The 19894-nt window shown below is 55.9% G+C and overlaps 1 protein-coding gene across 5 annotated transcripts in view; it reads left to right on the top strand.

The window, feature by feature from the left end:
• Positions 1-17788, top strand: part of ILDR2 (immunoglobulin like domain containing receptor 2) — a 55522-nt gene extending 37734 nt beyond the window's left edge. For all 5 annotated transcript variants that reach the window (XM_036342804.1, XM_036342806.1, XM_036342805.1 and 2 more), the window contains 4 exons: positions 6724-6837; positions 10466-10682; positions 12013-12613; positions 13127-17788. In XM_036342804.1, the coding sequence (XP_036198697.1) occupies positions 6724-6837; positions 10466-10682; positions 12013-12613; positions 13127-13162 (968 nt within the window). In that variant the 3' untranslated portion in view covers positions 13163-17788. The remainder of the gene's footprint in view (positions 1-6723; positions 6838-10465; positions 10683-12012; positions 12614-13126) is intronic.
• The last annotated feature ends 2106 nt before the right edge of the window (positions 17789-19894 follow it).

The following is a 19894-nucleotide window of genomic DNA, read 5'->3' as shown; positions in this document are numbered from 1 at the left end:
TGGCTGCTTCCCTTTCTTCCAGTTTCCCTCCTTCCTGCCTTCCCACCAGAACCCGCCCCCCCAACCCCCTACTTTTAAATCAGTGAGTCTCATAATAAAATGACTCAGGTTCCTAGAATGGCAAGGGCTTCCTCTCTCCTGTTTCCAACCTTCCCCGGCCCCTGCTTGTGGCAGTTCCGTCGTTTCGGCCTGGCTGCCGTGCTACCAACTGTAGTTAGAAATGGCTGGGCATGAGGAAAATGTCTTCTTTCACATGGTGAGAAGCCCCTGGGGAAGGTGGCCTGGGGTGGGCTGGTGGAACAGCTCATGTATCACGCACAGAAGGGCTGTTCTTTCCACTTGCTCTGTCCTCCCGGGCACTCCCTGGTTCTCCCACGATGGCTGCCATTCTTCCGGGAACTGCATTCTGAGGCAGGAAGCAGACATGCTTCCTCCCTGCGCTGCTTTGTCCTGAGTGATGGGCCTTTGCCTGAAGCCCCTTCTCCTGCCGACATCTGCAGTCCTAGTGGCCAGCACTGTGCCCCAGGCCCCTTCCTAAACCTGATTGGCTTGGACTGGTCAAGACTCATCTCTTGCCCTAGCTGGCTTGGCTCAGTGGATGGAGCGTCAGCCTGTGGACTGAAGGGTCCTGGGTTCAATTCCAGTCAAGGGCACATGCCTGGGTTGCGGGATCGATCCCCAGTGTGGGGTGTGCAGGAGGCAGCCAGTTGACGATTCTGTCTCATCATTGATGTTTCCATCTCTCCCTCTTTCTTCCTCTCTGAAATCAATATATACATATATCTTAGACCAAAGCACTTACTGACCTGGAAATGAACACAACCAGGGCTCTGTGATGGGAAAGGGGATGTCACACCAGCCTGGCCGTGTGGGCGTCCCCACTGGGCACATTTCTGTCCTGGTCCCACGACCAGAATTACTGATGACGCCAACGTTCCGTGTAGATTATTCTCTAAAGCATGTTAGACGTGTTAAGAAATGCTGTTTTAGAAGATGTAAATTTAGCCTATTTTATATTTACATGCCACCTCCATTTTGGGGTAGTCACCTAGCAACTGTAACTTCCAGATTCTGTTTGTACACAACACTCTTGCACACTGGGTGGTTGCAAAGGCAGCTCTGAGGAGCCGTGCATGGAATAGCCTGTTGGTTACCGTGTGGGAGAGACGGGAGAGGCACTGATTCCTTCTCTGACCTTCGTGGCGGCTGGTGGGGACTCCTTCAAGGAAAGACGGCTGCCTCCTCCTCCCCAGCCTGGACCCACCCCTTCAGCTCTGTGTTCTCTTCAGGGTACACCCACACTGCCCGTTCTGCCTCACATCTCCAGCCTGCCTTCTTCAGGGGCTCCTCCTATCAGCCTTGGAAACCGTCCATCACATACACCACCACCTGCCGCACCCCTGCAGCCCTCTGAGGCCACATCCCCATCCCTTGTCGCCTCTTCACTGCCAGACTCCTTGGGAGAGTTTCGAACATTTCATGTCTACATGTCCCCTGCTCTCGTCAACTCCCCAAACTTCCATCTTGCTCTTGCCGTCACTCCAGAAGCCAGCCCGCCAGGTGGCCTCTTGCTAAGGCTAGTGGGTCCTCCTCCATCCCGGCTCCCCTGAGCCATCAGGGGTCCTGCCGCCCTCACCCACTCTTTGCTTTGCCTTCCCCCTCGTGGTGTTCTGTGACATTTCCTACCTGCCGGCTGTCCCTCTGGGTGCTCCTGTCTCTCCCCCTCCCCCCACCCCGGAAATCGACTCACTCCCAGGCTGTCGCCATGGTCTGTAAGCCGATGCCTCCGCCCTCTCCTCTGATCCCCAGTCCCCGGGTCCCACTGCCTTCCTCACGTCTCCACTGGATGCCTGCAGGCTTTTCAATCTCAGCCTCTGGGAAACGGGATTAATCTGCGGTTTGTCTACTTCAACTCGTCCGTTTCTTATTTCAGTGGCTGCATTGTCCACCTACTGGCCAAAAGCTGGGACTTCACCCTCCTCTCGTCCTCGCCCTCACTTCCCGCATCCAGTTGGTCAGCAGGTCCTTCAGACTGTAGCTCAGAATAACCTCGAACCAGTTTACTGTCCTCCATCTCCATCCCAGCCCCGGTCCCTCCATCTCCATCCCAGCCCCGGTCCCTCCATCTCCATCCCAGCCCTGGTCCCTCCATCTCCATCCCAGGCCCGGTCCCTCATCTCCATCCCAGCCCTGGTCCCTCCATCTCCATCCCAGCCCCGGTCCCTCCATCTCCACCCCAGCCCCGGTCCCTGCTGCCACCACCTCCCACCTGCTCTTTCCGAATCCACTTTTCCCTCACTGTAATCCACTTCCTCGTCACATCTACCTGCCTCTCCTCACCCTTCTAGCAAAAGAATTGAGTAGGCAGGTAGGGTTTAGAAATGTCATTTCCAAAACTAATGAGGATGTGTCTCTTTGCCCGCTGTGTGCACACAGGGAACACACACATTTCCAGCGCCACCTCCCCCACAGCTGCTGCTGTCATCTGGGGGTGGGATCTGGCAGCTGCTCCATCATCCCCAGAGCCTCACTTAGCTCAGGAAGCTGGAACTCCGAGAGCAAGGCCTCAGCCATGGGCCTGCCTTAGGGATGGGCGTTATTTCCAAGTTTTTAAGTATCATTTGGCTGTAAAGGGGAAATTAACTGAAAAGTAGTTGCGCCTCAATGGGGACAAAAGTATTAGCTCAAATCCTTGAACAATAATTTTTCAATAATTTTTCAAAAGTATTAGCTCAAAATTATAGTGGCATGAAAATGAACATCCTAATATTCCCTCTCCAGTAAAAGCAGAGCTGACAAGGCTAATAAAGTAGAGAAGCTGATGTGGAAGCCACGCCAACCAAAGGACCTGAACCAGACTGAACCTGAAGAGAGAGAAACCATCCGCCTCCCCTGAAGCATCACTGGGGAGCACACTCATTTTCCAAAAAGTGTTGGGCTTTGGCCACCGGTCTGGGACATTTCTTATTAAAATAGCGCCTCCCATCATAGTTCTCTGGTCTTCAGACTCAGTACAGACAGAAACCAACCAGACACCATTCTATTTATTCTTCAAATCAATAACATTTAATAAATGCTTATAAATTGCCCCTCAAGGAATGTATGGTCTAGGGCCGTGGTCGGCAAACCGAGGCTCGAAAGCCACATGCGGCTCTTTGGCCCCTTGAGTGTGGCTCTTCCACAAAATACCGACTTCTGCGCATGGGCCACGAAGTTTCATTCGCACTGTATGTGCGCGCCCACACATGGTATTTTGTGGAAGAGTCACACTCAAGGGGCCAAAGAGCCGCATGTGGCTCGCGAGCCGCCGTTTGCCGACCACTCATCTAGGGGGGTGGTTGCGGGGGGCTAGCAAATAGGAATAGAATGAGTGCAAACTGCAAAGCAGTGTCTGATAAGGCCGTTCCCTCTGGCCCGCACAGAGAAAACGGCCTCATCGAGTGTGTGTGTGTGGGGGGGGTGTCAGGAAAGGCCTGGTTTTGTGCTCCTGAGCCCCGGGGGACACGGCCTGCTCCTCGCAGCACGAGAGAAAAGCCACAGTGTGCCACGCCATGGCACTGAGCTGACGGTGAAAAACCTTTTCAGGGGAGAATTGCCTAGCGTTTTAGCTCCTGGAACCAATGGATGATGCCTCAGGATCAATAGTTTGCCTCTGTCCTTTGTGACAGTGAGAGGGTTCGATTTCTGGGGTCATGGACCTGCAGGCACGCACGCCCGGTGAGCATGTTTGTTGTGTGACACGGAACATGCAGCTCCAGTCCACGTGGCACTCCGCCCAGGTTTCCAGCGGTTGTCAGGGGCTGGCCTCGCTGCCAGGGGGCAGTACCTGGGCATGTTCCCAGAGCACAGCCCAGCTCAGTCTTCACGGCTGGAAGTTTACAGGTGGCGCCTCACATACTCAGACACCCAGACAAAGCCACAGCCAAGGCAGGGCAGCCCCTTCCCTATGCCTGCAAACAGTTTTCTTACCGAGAGAATCATCATCAACAATAATAACAATAAAGCAAAGCCTACATAAGCCTTCTGCTCCCTCCAGCTACCATTGGAGCCGTCTTCCTGTCAATTCTCCAACACGCCAGTTGCGTGGCCTCTCCTGCTAAGACCGTTTCTATTCCTGATTTCCTTTTCACTTGCTCACTCACTCACTCACTCACTCACACATTCAGGATGTCTGCCATGTGCCGGCACTGTGCTAGGCGCTGGGGTGAGAAACAGAACCGGTCCTGTCTGCCCTCGGGGGGGTGACAGTCTAGGGAGGACAAGCACTGAAAATACTCCTTCTCAGGAGACCGGGACCCCACCGCGCCCTGCTGGCAGCAGCCGCTCACACGCCCGCAGTAAGTGCCTGCTCTGTGTACAGCAAGGTCCTGTGTGTTTTTACACAAAACGACAAGGTCTCCTGTCCCTGCAGAATCTGGGAAGATTCGCATTTCTACAAATAACTTGAAACAAACTAGAATATATCAAGGGCCATGATGAAGGTTCAAACTAAATGACATGGAAGTTAGGAGTGAGACAGACAGAGGAGATAGGACTTCTCTAGTGACGAGAATCAATACCTTTGAGAGGTGGCGATATTTGAGCTGCCCCTAATAATTACAGAGAACTCGGTGGTTCCGTGGCTTTGGTCTGTGTTTTCTGTTCTTTATGAGGTTATTTAAAGGGTGGGAAGTATGAGCTGCCTTTTTTTTTTAGGTAATCCTCCCCCAAGGATATTTTCCCATTGATTTTTAGGGAGAGTAGAAGAGAGAGGGAAAGACAGAGAAAAACACATCAATTGGTTGCCTCCTGCACAAGCCCTGATCAGGGCCTTGGCCAGGGAGGCACCTGCAACCAAGGTATGTGCCCTTGAATGGAATGAAACCTGGGACCTTTTGGTCTGCAGGCTGACGCTCTATCCACTGAGCCAAACCGGCTGGGGCTGAGTTGCCTTTGACAGACATGAGAACAGAGAGGGACCATTTATTTGGGGTCCCTCTATAAACCAGTGCATGTCCACAGGGTGCCCAGTCCCCACCCCCAGCCCTGTATTCACCCATCAGACGAGCTGCCTCAGAACAGACAGAGCAGCTCGTGGGATGATTGCGTTTTAATTGAACTGTCTGTACTACTCTGCAAACGCCTCTGCCAGGTGGGAGACCATGGGGCTTGATACATAAAACCCTATCTTCTAATAATTGCTTCTGCGAAAGGATTATGGATCTGACCTCCAGGAGGAGTCACTAAACAGCACGTGGGGAGATTCTCAAAGTAACACCACAAGCTGATGGCCGTGGACTGCCTGGCCTGCCCTCACGTACAACAGCAGCGCCTGCCGTGTCTGCCCACGTGCCAGGCTGTGGTCCGGGTGCTGGGGAACAGCCTATTACAGTCTCCCATGTGCATGGCTGTGGAGCCTTTGTCCATGTAACATAACCAGAGATCCAGAGGCATGTGGCTTCTGTGTGGTGTCTGCCTCGCTGTGGGAGCAGGATGTTGGCGCTGGGTCCCCTGCTTCCACCTCAGGGTACAGTCCTGCCGGGCGGAGATAGGACCACGCCTCAGAGCACAGCGCCCTGGCCGCCTAAGGCCTTCCTGCCCTGGGCCCCTCTTCCTCATCCTCGTCTCTCCTTCCTACCGGGACCCTAGACTCCAAGACAGGCAAGATGGCCAGGGCGGTGGGAGTGCAGGTCCCAGCCCAGGAGCTGCCAGTGATTCCGGGGCAAAGTTAGGAAACTCCTTGGAGCCAAAGTTTTCTCAACCACAAACTGTGGCTAAGAACAGCACCTTCCTTGGGCGGCGCGAGGGCCAGTGGCCAAGCATTTAGCGAGCACCCAGCACATGCTGTCCGTTCCCATCATTGTCTGTTCCCATCCCATGCACTCCCTGCTCTCCTTTCCTCTCTCATCTGTGACGATTAGGCCTCCCGTTGGGGCTGGTATTGGACTAGATTGATACTTGGGGGGTGTGGGGCTCAAACAGCTTTTGTCCCTGACAATGTGAGTGACAGGAACGTAGGAGGTGGGATTACGTCTGATGCTTTAATTTCGTTGGTTATTAAGCCCTGAAAATAACACCTGCTTGTAACACACAGCAAGCAGCAGGTTGGATTACTTATGTCTAAAATATGGCATTCCCTTTTCCAAAAGGAAAATGCGAAAGGAAAACAATGGAATCATAACGATAATCACGTATTCACATCTTATTTTGTGCTAATGCCTATACAGCCTGTAATCTAACATTAGCTCCTATGCACCACCCAGGAGTGGAACTTTTTCACCATCTCCTGGGCCACTAGAGGCGTCCAGGCCACCTCTGTCGAGGTCCCTCACGTTGAGGTGTCTGTTTTGGAGTTGCAGGAACTCCCACCGAGTAGAGGTGTGAGCCTTGGGCTGTAGAGCAGGCTGTCTCCGTCTGGAAAGGGGTCTGTGTTCAGTGAGTACTTAGGTCAGAGTCCTGAGCTTGGAGAGGAGGAGCTCTGTGTGGAGCTACTGGAGGTGGGACAGGAAGCAGCGGTGAGCACATGACTGACATGTACCAGAATAGAGCTCTGTTCCCGACCTGCTGGCCCCCCATTCCGAGGTCACCTGTGATTAAGGGGTCTTAAGTGTACAAATATAGATGACTGTCTCGTGACTCCAGAGAGAGCTGCTACACGTGGGAACCGTGGTATCTACCTGGTAAAAGACACGAGGCCCCATCTCCTGAGTTTCCCAGCTCACCCGCGTGTCCTCTTCTCCACAGTTCGCAAAGGTTACCGGATCCAAGCGGACAAAGAGCGGGACTCCATGAAGGTCCTGTACTACGTGGAGAAGGAGCTGGCTCAGTTTGACCCGGCCCGGAGGCTGCGGGGCCACTGTGAGCATCTGTGTTGTGTGTGATCGGGCCCTCCCTCGTGCAGGAATTCACAGCTTAAGGGGACCTGGGGGGAGAGGTCCCCGAACTTGGGCAGCTTTTGACTTTCAGGGTCAGAACTAGCAGGTGCTGATGACAGCATCCTGAAGAAAGGGCCTTGGAGGGTGCAGGAGGGAGGGACACGGGCTTCTATGTGAAGAACAGAGAGGTGTCCCAGCGGGGTTCAGGTTCGGCGTCTCTCGTCAGGCAGCGTCGCTGGGCTGTGTGCTGGGGTTGGACATGTCTTATGGAAACAGTCCTCTCCACTGGCCCTTTACGTATACCCAGGACAGAGACTTCCACGTGGAAGCTTTCAGTCTTTCCAACCCGAGAGGCCTTCACCCTGAACAACAGCTGGCCACTGGCCGCACGGAGGCCCCGTGCGTGAGAGAACAACTGTGCTGATGCGTGTCGTACAAAGAGGCCTTCGTGCCTCTGAGATGCCCGACAGCAGAAGTGAACGGGCAAGGCAGGAGGTTGCCCTTGTCAGAGAATTTTGAATCACGGAGCCTGTAGGGGCAGGGCCCCACCCCTTCACTCACCCTGTCCCTGGAGACTTTGAGGCTGACACAGCCCACTCCCCAATGACCAGCGGTGGGGAGAGGCAGCACGGTGGGTGTGCAGCACGAGCATGCCGCAGGCGTGACACTGAGGGCACCACACTTCTGTCTTTGAACCCTCCTCACCCTGGGACCTGCCAGGGATGTGATGGGATTGCTGGGGCCACCGTGAACGCAGCCGAGCGGAGCTCTGTGCGGACGAAGGACAACAGGTTCCTCCATGTTTGCGGCTCTAAATTCCTCCCGTCGGAGCTGCATTCGCAGCAGCATCCTCCCACCACCGACTATAAAAAGCCCGTCTCCAGATGGGAATGTCAGGGATGCAGATGTCACCGCACTTGACAAGCTGGTTGTAACCATGTTGTCATGGATCCCTGGAAGGGGACAGAGTCGGTGATCACGGAGAGGAGCCCTGGGAGTCTCAGCTCGGAGAAGAGATAGGCTGGTGTAGGTGGCGTGTCCTGTCTCCCTGGATGAAAATGGTCCCCAGGGCCTGGCAGGTCACAAGGTCATGGGCTCGTGGTGCCCACGGGGCCGTTGGAGATGGCCGGGAACCACCTGTGTGGTGTAAAGACGAGGTCACCGAAGCCGGAGGGTGCAAGTGACAGACTCAGACTGGAACCCAGTCCTCCTGACTCTCCGTCCTGTGCTCTTCGCACAGAAACCCGTGAGCAGACTGAGTGGCTCCGTGGCTGCTGTGGCCACAGCCTTCCAGCTCGTAGGACTTGAGGGAGTCGAAACTGGAAGAGAGGAGGTGCTGAGTCTCCCTCCTTATTTTAGGGAGGTCGTGGGAGGTCACCGGTGCCAGGTCTTGGCGCCGACGTCAGAACTGGAACCCGGTGTCCTGGAAGCTGCCAGTTGACAGGGCAATAAAGGCACAGAGATGAGGCAGGAAAGCAGCTCACGGGGCTTGGAGAGGTTCTGTCCCTGAGGCAGAGAACCCGGGGCGGGTCACGGAGTGGGGCCGCCTTGAAGATGTCTTCTCAGAGTGGATCTCCGTCTCAGGTTGCAACACGGGAGGCATCCACTCTGTGCGCATTGGTATTCCAGGGTCCACTAGCCATGTGACCCTCACTTGCCCTTGGGATGCCTTTCGTCTGGAATCCCAGTGCAGGGATCAGCAAACTCCAGTTCCCAGGGCACCCATGTCCCGCCTCCTGTGTTGGTGAATACATTTATTGGAGCACAGCCACGCCAGTTCACGTCCATATTATCTCTGACACCTTTCATGCTGCAATGGCAGAGTTGAATAGTCCTGACAGTGTGGCTGACAAATCCTAAAATACTTACTGTGCAGCCCTTCACAGAAGAGTTGGCCTGTCCTGTCCCTGAGTTACAGGGGTCCGTAAAGCGGAGGAGGGTGGTGGTCACGTTCAATGGGGCAGAAACTTCAGAGCAGGCAACCTCGCCCACCCATCAGCTGAACGGGGAAACAGAGACGGCCCTCCTGACCCGGAGACAGGAAAGGTCTCCGCTGCTCCTGCAGGCTGAGGACAGTTCTGGGACAATAATGCGATTTCTCGGTAGTCACACGTGACTGCTGACAGTCCCCACACTCGGTGCATCTTAAGGTTCTCTCCTGCGTGCTTCCTGGGAGATGGTTCGTCACCAAGCTCCTGAGAAAGGAAAGGTTCTAGATTTTATTCCTCAAGAGGCTCTGAGTTATTATTGTTTAAATACACACCAGTCCATTTTCCTTCGGAGGAAGAAAGGTTTAAAATTAGATTATAATTCAAAACCCCTGACCGCCAAAACCAATTGATGACCAAGTACCCGGTGCTCCTGGTCAGCCGTGTCCTGGAGGAGGAGAGGCAGCACGTGCCGCTGTGGGAAGGACCACCCTCCCCTTCTGGGGGAGCCAGCAGCAGTTCTCAGGGACACACGGGAGAAGACGCAGAGGGAACGCAGGCCCACATTTCTGCCTCCCACCTCCCCTCTTGGCTTACCTCTCGCTCAGCAGCCAGACCTTCATGTTGTAAATGTTGACTTTGATAATATTTAAAGTTCTAACCAAAGGACTTTAGAAAACAAATGGCTTGAATTACAGTACAAATAGATTAAGTAGATGTATTTTTTTAAGGGAAATGACATTCAATCCATTTCAAAGTTCTACAGATAAATAGATGTGTATTTTTCTTTCCGGATTGCAATGCTGGCCTTTTTTGTAAGTGCTGTTGCAAATAGCTCCCGAGGCCACCTTAGGACATGAGAGACCTGTGCCCAGCCCCTCCCCCGCCCTTCTCACAATGTGGGGCTGGGGCTAGACCACACGTGGAGGCCCAGGCCCTGGTGCAGCCGGCCCCCTGTCCTGCCTGCACCTCCAAACAGCTGTCCTGGCCACCAGGCCACATATACCTAGAACACTCTCTCGGGAGGGGAAGAGTCTACGTTGACCCTGGAAATGGACTTGGAGCCATTTGGAGAGGATATGCCAGGCTCCTAGATGAGCTTCCAGCAGGGAGTGGGTGGTCAGACGCGAGGTGTGCATGTCCCTTGGCCCTGTGGACGCCTTGCTCTGGGACGGGCACGGCTGCAGGAGGCTGGCCTGGGTGCTTCGTTGCTGGGGCGGTACTCGCCCTGACGGCCCCGCCTCAGGACTCGGCCAACAGTAGGGAAGGTACTGTGAACTGGGGCTTCTCTCTCCTTTACCCCTTTTGGCTCAACATGTCCGGGGTCGTCACAGCTCATCACAGAATCATGCAAAACAACAACATGCGTGTGAACAAGATGATGATGTCATAGGAGGAGACAGCTGCGGGGGCCCCGTGCTGGAAGCCTGCCTTAGGTGGAGCAATGGCGATTGTTTTCTGAGTCCAAGGACATAAGCCTCCCACTCTAGGCAAGTGAGCTTCGAGCTGGACCCAGCGCCCGCCCAGCTAAGGGCACAAACAGGCTAGTTCAGGTCTTCGCCGCCCTGGACAGACGGGGCTGAGCGCTGGGTGGGGTTCCCGAGGCTCCTGATCTCGCTCTGGCCAGTGGTCCTGTCCTGGCCAGCATGCAGAACGCTGTCCTACCTCGTTTCGTCCCTGCAGATAACAACACCATCTCAGAACTCAGCTCCCTGCACGAGGAGGATGGCAATTTCCGCCAGTCTTACCATCAGATGCGGAGCAAGCAGCTCCCCGTGTCCCGGGACTTGGAGAGCAATGCTGACTACTGGTCGGGCGTCATGGGAGGCAGCAGTGGGACGAGCCGGGGACCCTCGGCCGTGGAGTACAACAGAGAGGACCGGGACAGCTTCAGGCACAGGTGAGGGGTGGAGGGGCATCCGGGCTGGGCGTGAGGCAGGAGCAGAAGGGGGGGGGGGGGGGGTCCCAGGCTGTTCTTACCCGGTCGCACCTCTGCCTGCCGTTCTAGGTGATCCTGCCACATCCTCTATGAGAACACCCCCTCCCCACACTTATTAAGCAGCGTGTCACGTGAAGTCACCATTCCAGGCTCTTAATGAACCCTGTTCGCCTTTCCCTGCCTTCTCATGTGTGTTATCCCGTGGCCTCTACAATACCCCACCCATCAGCTCCACCCTTTCTGCTCATTTGTTATGTGAAAGGTAAAATGCCAAACACGTTACACTGTTGCGTCTGGTTGTCATAACTCTACAGGCAGGTACCGTTCATGTCCGCATTTTAACTCGCAGACGCTGGACCTCACAGGGAGGCCAGGGACTCTCCCCGGGGGACACAGCCAGTGAATGCAGGAGGCCCAGGTGTGGGGCCTTCCCACTGGGGCGCCTTTCTCACTCACCTGCCCTCTCCCTTGAAGGGCAGCGCCTTTCTCCCCCCTCATCAGTGTGGGCCCCTCCGGCCTGCACCCGAGAGGAACCTGTCAGTCAGGTGGAGGGAGGACAAGGCCTGTTCATCACCGAGTATCACGGGGCTCCTTGGGCCGCAGCCGTGTGAGCTGCCAGCCACCCCTGTGCCCAGGGAGCTGACGTGTGGCAGTGGCTCGAGCTGCCAGCCAGAGGTCAGTGATAACGCTCAGGGGCCCCGCCCTGTGGCTCACAAAGCTCCACCCACTGAGCCCACTGTGACGCTCCGCACCGACCCCCACTGTCATGCTCCGCACCGACCCCGAGCCCCACTGTGACGCTCCGCACTGACCCCGAGCCCCACTGTGACGCTCCGCACCGACCCCCGAGCCCCACTGTGACACTCCGCACCGACCCCGAGCCCCACTGTGACGCTCCGCACTGACCCCGAGCCCCACTGTGACGCTCCGCACCGACCCCCGAGCCCCACTGTGACACTCCGCACCGACCCCGAGCCCCACTGTGACGCTCCGCACTGACCCCGAGCCCCACTGTGACGCTCCGCACCGACCCCCGAGCCCCACTGTGACACTCCGCACCGACCCCGAGCCCCACTGTGACGCTCCGCACCGACCCCGAGCCCCACTGTGACGCTCCGCACCGACCCTGAGCCCCACTGTCATGCTCCGCTCTGACCCGAGGCGGACACGCCGCCGCCCCTCTCTGTGGGGAACCTGCCCAGAGAGGTGGCCGGGCTCCCAGCAGGTCCCCAGGCGCAGGCAGACCGTGCCCCTGGCCTTCCGGGCGCCTGACCCCGACCCTCTCCCGCAGCCAACAGCGCTCCAAGTCCGAGATGCTGTCGCGCAAGAGCTTCGCCACGGGGGTGCCGGCCGTGTCCATGGACGAGCTGGCCGCCTTCGCCGACTCGTACGCGCGGTCCCGCCGGGCGGCGGAGGGCGGCCTGGACGCCCGGGCCGGGGGCCGCTTCGAGCGCTCGGAGTCGCGGGCGCGTGGGGGGCTCTTTGGGGACGGCCCGCCCGAGGGGTACCCACCCGAGGGCTACTCGCCGGAGCGGTACTTCGGGGCGCGGAGCCACAGCCGCGAGCCCCCCGCCGAGGCCGAGCGCGCCTGGACCCCCGAGGCCGCCCCGCTGCCCCGGCTGGTGAGCCTGCCCGCCGCCTGTGAGCGCCCGGGCCGCGGGGGCAGCCTGGAGACCCCGGCCCGGCGCGGCGCCCCCTACTACGCCTGGTCCCCGCCGGCCACCTACCGGGCGCGCGCTCCGCGGGGCAGCGACGAGGGGGACTCGGCCGAGGACACGCTGCCGCCCTACAGCGAGCTCGAGCTGAGCCGGGCGCCGTCCCACCGCGGCCGCGACCTGTCGGCCCACGGCTCCTCGGAGAAGCGGCGGAAGAAGGAGCCCGCCAAGAAGCCGGTGAGGGCCAGGGTGGGGGTGAGGGTGAGGCTGGGGTGAGGGTGAGGCTGGGCTGCCTGGGCAGCGCCTGTCCCGGCTGGGGCGGCCAGAGGAGGGGGCAGAGCAGGTGGCCCAGATACGGAGGGAGGGGCCCGCTGCAGGGAACTTGGGTGCGGGGCTAGTCTCCCCCCCTTTCCCTGCGACGGGGGGGGGGGGGTGTTAATGGGGGGGTGAGTAGGCAGGGGGCCTGGGGAGCTGGAGAGGCAGGCGCGCAGGTGTGTGGAAGGAGAGGTGGGATCATTAGTGAGCATCTCTAACAAGCAGCGTCAGGGATTCTTGGTGCCTTGCATGGGCTGGGAGGCCTGCGTGCAGAACTTCTTGCACATGCGTGTATGCACACCCCTCCCCAGTCTATGAGTGCATCCTTCGGGGGTGCGGGAGCCAGGCTGTGGCCTGTGCCCGCGGAACCACCTGTTGTGCTGGGTCTCTAAACAACTGGTGGTCTCATGCTGGGTTCTTTCTGCTCTTCTCCAGAATGACTTTCCAACCAGGATGTCCCTTGTGGTCTGATGTTTGTTCGAGACGTCTCTCTGGATGACGAGAATCAGAAGTGGACAATGGGGACAAGACACAAATCCAAGCGCCAGCAGGCCGGGACCTTCTCCGGCCGCCACCTTGGAAGGTTTGCTGATCTTTGCTTTGGCCAGGGACGGGGGAAGCCTGAGCGAGGCTGATTCCAGACCTCAGTACCGTGTGACCGGTTTGAGAAATCGCCATGCGAGTGACTGCACGCAGGAATGTTCCACACGCGCATTTCTCGCCCGACCAGTCTCCTTAGCCGAACCAGGATTCTTTCCAAGTCTGACAGGAGTGAGCTGGGGACGCTAAGCTCCAGGAATGCCGCTGCCTTCAGCACGCATTTCTGTGCCGAGAGGCGGCAGAACTTATTACTGCTATCAGAAGGCCTTCTGCTGACAACGGGAGAGAGCTTCCGGCTAAGTATACGTGTTATCCCATCTCCTCTCGTCCCTACTCAACGCTGTGGTTACACTGAAGTCAGAAGCTGTGAGTGAGCGCATGACAGAAATGACTTCAATTTGTTGTCGGAACAACACGGAAGAGAGTATATACCTGTATGGAAAGCTAAGTGGGTTCCTTTCCAATTCTGAGAACATAAGCTGCTTTTTCTCTCTCTGCTGCACACACCTGAGTCTTGGACAAGAGCTGGGGCCACACAGAGCCCCGCCTCCCTCCACATGCCGACAGGCTTTTTGATAAATGCTTCAAGTCTGCATGTGCAGGAGAAGAGGGAGCGAAAGGAGAGGATGCAGCAATGGAGTGAAGAGAAAAGAATGCATGTTCTCGTACTTGGAATATGGGCCATTTCCCTCCCGAACTCCACGTGATCTCCCTGGGTTCGTACTGCGTTTGCCATGCGTGGTTTCTGCCACAGCAGCTCTGCTGCTCCAGGCCCCGGAGACGTGCCCACGCACCTTGGCCTCACGCTGTGGCCGCTCCAGACGCGTTGGGAGCCGAGGGACACTGCTGCCGGGGGAGCACTTCCTGTCCCCACCACGGCCGAAATGACAGGTCTGCCGCCCAATAGATCACTCTGGATTTTGTAATTTGTGTAAATTGAAAAAAATGGCCACACTTTCCTTCTCACCCAGAAGTGAAGTCTGCCTCTCCACCCTGGAATCTGGCATGGCCAAGTCATATGGTTGGGCTGGTGGCCCAGTAACAAATGTGACACAAGCCGAGATGGGAAATCCTTGGGCATGGGACTGCCCTCTCTTGCTGTTCTTGGGCACCTGGCAGTTACCACCAGGGGAAGGAGCTGGGCTGTCCCGCTGCATGATGGGAGAAAGGGCCCAGTTCCCCCTCTCCCTCTCTGATTGCAGACATGAGGGAACCCAGCTAAAACCAGCAGAAGAACTGCCAGTGAGCGAGCCCACATCGCTGACTCCTACTCAAGGCATGAGACGTTGCTCTCTCTACATGTTCATCATCTTGCTTCACTGTCCGGCCCCGAATCCCTGACTCCATCCAGCCTTGGGTGTCTCACAGTCTCCACTTTCTTGGGCAGACTTTGGCCAAAGCCTTTCTGCCCAGGCTGTATGGCGGGACTCGTGGTTGGGTCCTATCCCTGGAGGGTGCTCGCCTGCCACACGGGTCCATCCTGTACCTGTGGCTCTCTGGACAGCTTCCTCCTTCAGCATCTCCTTGGGCTTCTCCAGGGCCACCTGACTGGAGCTGGGCCTCATTCTCAGAGGACCATCCCATTTGCATCAGGTTTTACCAAAACAGTCGTATGTGTGCAATGAAACGAAGAAGTGGCTGGGTGAGGCCAGTGGATGGGTTGATGTCATTGCTTGGAGAACTGGGCTACCAAGGACTCCGCGGTGGCTCTGGCCTGTCCGAGAGGACCCAGGCGGACAGTTCAGCCCAGTGCTGGCACTTCCAAGGGCTGGAAGACATGAGCCATAACCCTGGTGCTGAGTCTTAGCCGTGCTGCTGTCCCTGGCCTCCAAAAGCCTAGGTCTAGTCTGTCCATTTGGGCCCTGGTTCAGATGGAAAAGAAGATTAAAACATCCTTTCTTAGTCACCAGCTTTGGAGTCAACTTGCTCAGGCAATCTTGGAGAACATCGGTAGCTGCGGGTGCTATTCTCTCTTCATCCGCACCCCGAATCAGGCTTCTCGCCACCAAAGAGCCCCCCACGCCCGCCGCAGAGCCCCCTGCTGCTGCTCCGAGCCGGGCACTCTTGCTTGGGTGACGGTGGAGGAGGCAGTGGGAAAGGACTAAAATTGGAAACCTGCAATTCCAAGGACGATACAGGTGCAGGCAGTGACAGACATGCAGTAACTGGGCTGGGCCAGCTTGTCTGTAGAGTGCCTGAGACGTCAAGGCCTGCAGGGAAGAGAGAAGACAGTCGCTTCTGGGTACGTGGGCAGGTGGTGAGGCTGACGGACAAGGGAAGGCAGAGGTGCCATCGGTGCCCAGGCTTCCTGGCCCGCCCTTGCTCCTGCTCTCCTGAGTCATGTATCCTCAGAGGAAGGGCTGGCCCAGCTTCCTTCCCCAGCTTCCTGGGGCACAAAGCCAGTCTGGGGTGAGACTGGTCTCTGTCCACTGGGACCTGGGGAAACAGGACATGCCCAAAGAGAACGGGGAGGTTCTGTGCCCATCATGTGACGCCCTGCTATGGATAAGTGACAGCAGACCCGGAGATTAAAGTGTGTGCGTTTTTTATTTAAATGGGCATATTTTGATATTTTAGTTGTTTGTGTGTCCATCTGTCTTAGTTCATGATATTCTCAGTGATCGGAAAAGCCAATGTTAATAAAGAAAGGGGACCTGGGAGAGGGAGGGGGAGGCGGAGGGCCCATGGGATGATGGGTGAGCTGCTGTGTTTGCCTGTGAGTCACAGTGAGTCTGGGACGTGTTGAGGGCACGTGGATGCAGGTGGCAGAGTGTCCCCTGGTAGATGAACTGCGTCTCTGGGCCGTGCAGAGACTCCTTAGGAAGCCGAGGACGTTTGTCACGGAGCTGACAGTGCATGCCAGCTGTCCCACCCACGCGTGCTCACCGGAGTGCTGTCCTGGCTGCTCCTGGCTCCGTTCCGCAGCCTCCAGTGCTGCCGGCCACCCTCCCGACACAAAGTCTTACAGAGGAGACGGGCCTCATCTCCTGAGCCTCACTCTGCCCCTGGCACGGGGTGGGGAGGGGGCTGCCACTCACCCCCAGGCACTCCATGCTCAAAACACTTCGCCACGCCCGTCAGTGCTACTCGTAGTCTCAAAGACTGACACAGCTCCTGGACTAGACTCAGGCCGCCTCTGCCGGAGGCCGCAGCCACGGCTTTAGCGATGGAGAAGCCATTGGTGAAGTCGCCCATTGGTGAAGTCACGCGCGGAATCTGGTCTCCGGACGCCAGGTCTTTTCTGCTGGATCCGCATTTCCCAAAACCGCCTGCCCACACAGATGACTGCTGCATGTGGGGTGGGCAAGAAGCAGCAAATCTACACGACCCATCCTCCCAACCCAGGGTCCAGCCTGAACCTTACAGGAGTTTGAAACTGACTTGGGTGTAAGGATCCAAGTGGACCAACATGGGGTCCAGGTTTCAAGGGCCTCGCTTTTCCTTCCAGGATCCCCCTCTGACCTCCCGGGAAGCTGATCAGTGAGGCTCAGAGCTGGGGGCTCTGGACATCCGAGTGGGGCGAGGACACTCGTGAGCTGCTGCCAGCAGCCGCCTGGGCTCCCGCTGCCGGGGTGGTGAGCAGGGGATTCTAATATTTGCCTGATGCTCAGGGTGTTGCTGTTTACAGGCCACTTCCACATGCCCTGTTTCATTGGGTCTGTGAGAGGCTGGGGGGTGCTGGGGTCCCTCAAACAAAGTGGAAGAGGTTGAAAAGGAGCTTTAAAAACCCAGAGCCAGGCCCACGGACTGTCTGTCTAGGTTCTTTCCAGTTCCTGCGACTCCTGAGGGCCTGGGGTCTGGCTGACCCTCCGTACCGCCCGCCGAGCATGGTGGCAGGAGTCCTGCACTCGAGGCCCACGACCTGGCGCCGTGGAGGGAAGCTGTGAGCACAGACACGCTGCCCGTCCTACCCGGGCACTGCCCAGTGACTGCTGATGTGCCGGGGACTCAGCCTCGCCCCGTGCTGGGGGCGCCTGGATAACTGTGTCACGGATTTTAGACTCCTCCTTGAAGAGGGATTTCTGAGCCAAAGTACAGATTCATCGAGACTCAGATTTCTGGGCCTTGAGGGTGACCTGCTCAGGATCTAACTGCCTGCCACTTGCCTGCATTCAGGGATCTTCAGTAGAACGAAGAGGGCAGATACCGAGGGAGGCAGCGGCGGTTACTCTGCGTGGTGGTGGTTGGCTGGTGGGGCTGGACCTGCTCCCGGGAAGGCTGAACGAGAGGAGCCTCTCACCGTGGCTTCCAGGGAGCACCGCTGTGGGGCGAAGGTGTACACGCTGCCCGAGAGCCTCCTGCGGGAGGAAGGAGAAGGGACGGAGGCTGAGGAAGGTGCTGCCCGTGTCACCGACCTGTTCGTTTTTGTGCCTTGTCTGTGGCATCGAAACTGAACTGTCTGTCTGTCTGTTGCCCGGGACTTCTTTTCAGTGTCAAATATACAGAGCGAATTGCATTGCAATGTTTTAAACTGTGAAATAAAGCATTTTTCACCTCCGTGTGTGGTCAAGACTCATGATGAACACAACTACATGTGATCATGGCCTGACAGTCAGTGACCCGGCAGGAGGAACTCGCGCTCCATGCTGTCTCCGGTTGATTTAAGCCCCGTGACAGCGGTATCGGTCGCTGCTGTGGGCCTGGGAGAGCACAGCGTGTTTCACGGGTTTGTATGAGCATCGCCATGGCTCTGCGCAGACTGCCCGCCTCCGGAGAGGGGAAGCTGGAAGGCCGCACAGTGGGTGGCGCCCAGCCCGTTGTCAGAGGGGCACATGCGAGAAGTGGCACTTGGGGAAGTGAGGAAGGAAGCAGTTGGTGGGAGGGCATGTTGCGAAGAGATCTGAGGAACTCCACAGCACCTGAGGAGGAGGCATCTTAAAACCTGTTGGCGAAAGAAGCGACAGGTACATCAGGGAACCACTGACCCCCCTCCTGCCAGGTTCTGGCGTTGCACGTCCCCGGGTCCTGGGCGGACAGAAAACCTGTCCTTGCTTGAAGCATCCGGGCTCAGTTCTTTCCTATGAAGCAGTTAACTTCATTCTGTTCACCCAGAGATTTGCCTTAAAGATGGACTTAAATAGTGTTGCACTCTGATTCCCTCCTCCGGACTTTCTGCCGTTTGGTCCGTTGTTTTAATCCCATCTTGCTCTTCCGCTTTATAAAATAGTGGATTTGGTTTAGAAAGTGTTTTAGAATCACCTCCGTGTTCTTCTGCATGTCATTTCTTCCTGCGTTTCGTACCTTCTTTTGAGGTCTTCCCCCTTCTTTCTGAAGGAAGTCTTTAGTGATAGTTTATGGGTAACATACTCAACTAGTTCTTGTTTATCAAAAAACCCAAGTTTTTACGTCATTCTTGTTCTTGAAAGATAATTTCACTGAGCATACCACTTTAGATTAATAGGTACCTCCTGTCCACACTCTCAAGTCATCACTCCGCTCCCCCTGGCTTCTGTGGTTGGTTGTTTTGAGAAGTCAGTTACCGACCGAATTATCCTTGCTTTGTAAGCGATCTGGCTCGTCTCTCTGGCTGTTTTTAAGATTTTCTTTTTGTCTCCAGTGTTCTTTGGTTTAAATAACATGTGTCCAGGTGTGAATTTTTAAAAAATCTATTCAGATTGGGATCTGTTGTGCTTCCTAAATCTGTGGATTGTATTTGCCATCAGTTATTGAAAACTCTCAGCTATTAACATATCAAATATTTCTTCTCTTTAAATTCTTGAGAGTTGCAATTAAATGTACGTCAGACTTTCTCATTCTATGCTACAGGTTGCTTAATCTACCTTTTGCATTTTCTATCTCTTTGTCTATTGTATTCTTCAAGTTCATCTTCCAGTTCCCTACTTCTCTCTTCAGCTGGCTCTAATCTCCTTCTAGTTTTAATTTTAAGTAGTATGTTTTTCATTTTTAAAAGTTCAATTTAGGTATTTTTTCAAATCAGCATGGTCATTGTTGAAAGCATCTTGTTTTTTACTCCTGTATAAAATTCTTATTTCTTTGAATATATTAAATGCACTAATTTTATATTTTACTAGAGGCCCAATGCATGAAATTTGTGCAAGAGTAGGCCTTCCTTCCCCTGGTTGCCGGCACCGGCTTCCCTCTGGCACCTGGAACCCACCCTCGCAGCCCTGGCTTTGTCTGGAAGGACGTCTGGTCTAATTAGCATATTACACTTTTATTATTATACTCAGTGGTGCCAAAATCAGCAGTGTTTTGGGGTCTAAGTTTGAAGTTCGAAGTTTGTTACTTTTGCTGTCACTCATGCTTTCTTGTTTCCTTATGTGTTTTCTATTTTTTGTTTGTTTTTTTCCATTGCTTTATAGAAAAAGGGAAAGGGAGGGCTGATGGGGGAGGAAGGGAGAGAGAGAAACATTGATATGAGACATTGATTGGTTGCCTCCTGCACGTGCCCTGACTGGGGCTGGGGATTGAATCTGCAACTGAGTTACGTGCCCTTGACTGGAAATTGAACCCAAGGCCCTTTGGTGCATAGGCCATGCTCTAACCACTGAGCATGCTGCCAGGGCTGTTTTACAGGTTTGATTGTGAACTCATGTTTGGTAGACTGCCATTTTACATCGGTGCCAGCCAGGGAAGACCGTC

This window comes from Myotis myotis, unplaced genomic scaffold, assembly GCF_014108235.1.
Source record: "Myotis myotis isolate mMyoMyo1 unplaced genomic scaffold, mMyoMyo1.p scaffold_m19_p_18, whole genome shotgun sequence".
In the NCBI taxonomy this organism is placed as follows: domain Eukaryota; kingdom Metazoa; phylum Chordata; class Mammalia; order Chiroptera; family Vespertilionidae; genus Myotis; species Myotis myotis.
This window is presented reverse-complemented; position numbering and strand designations above follow the sequence as displayed.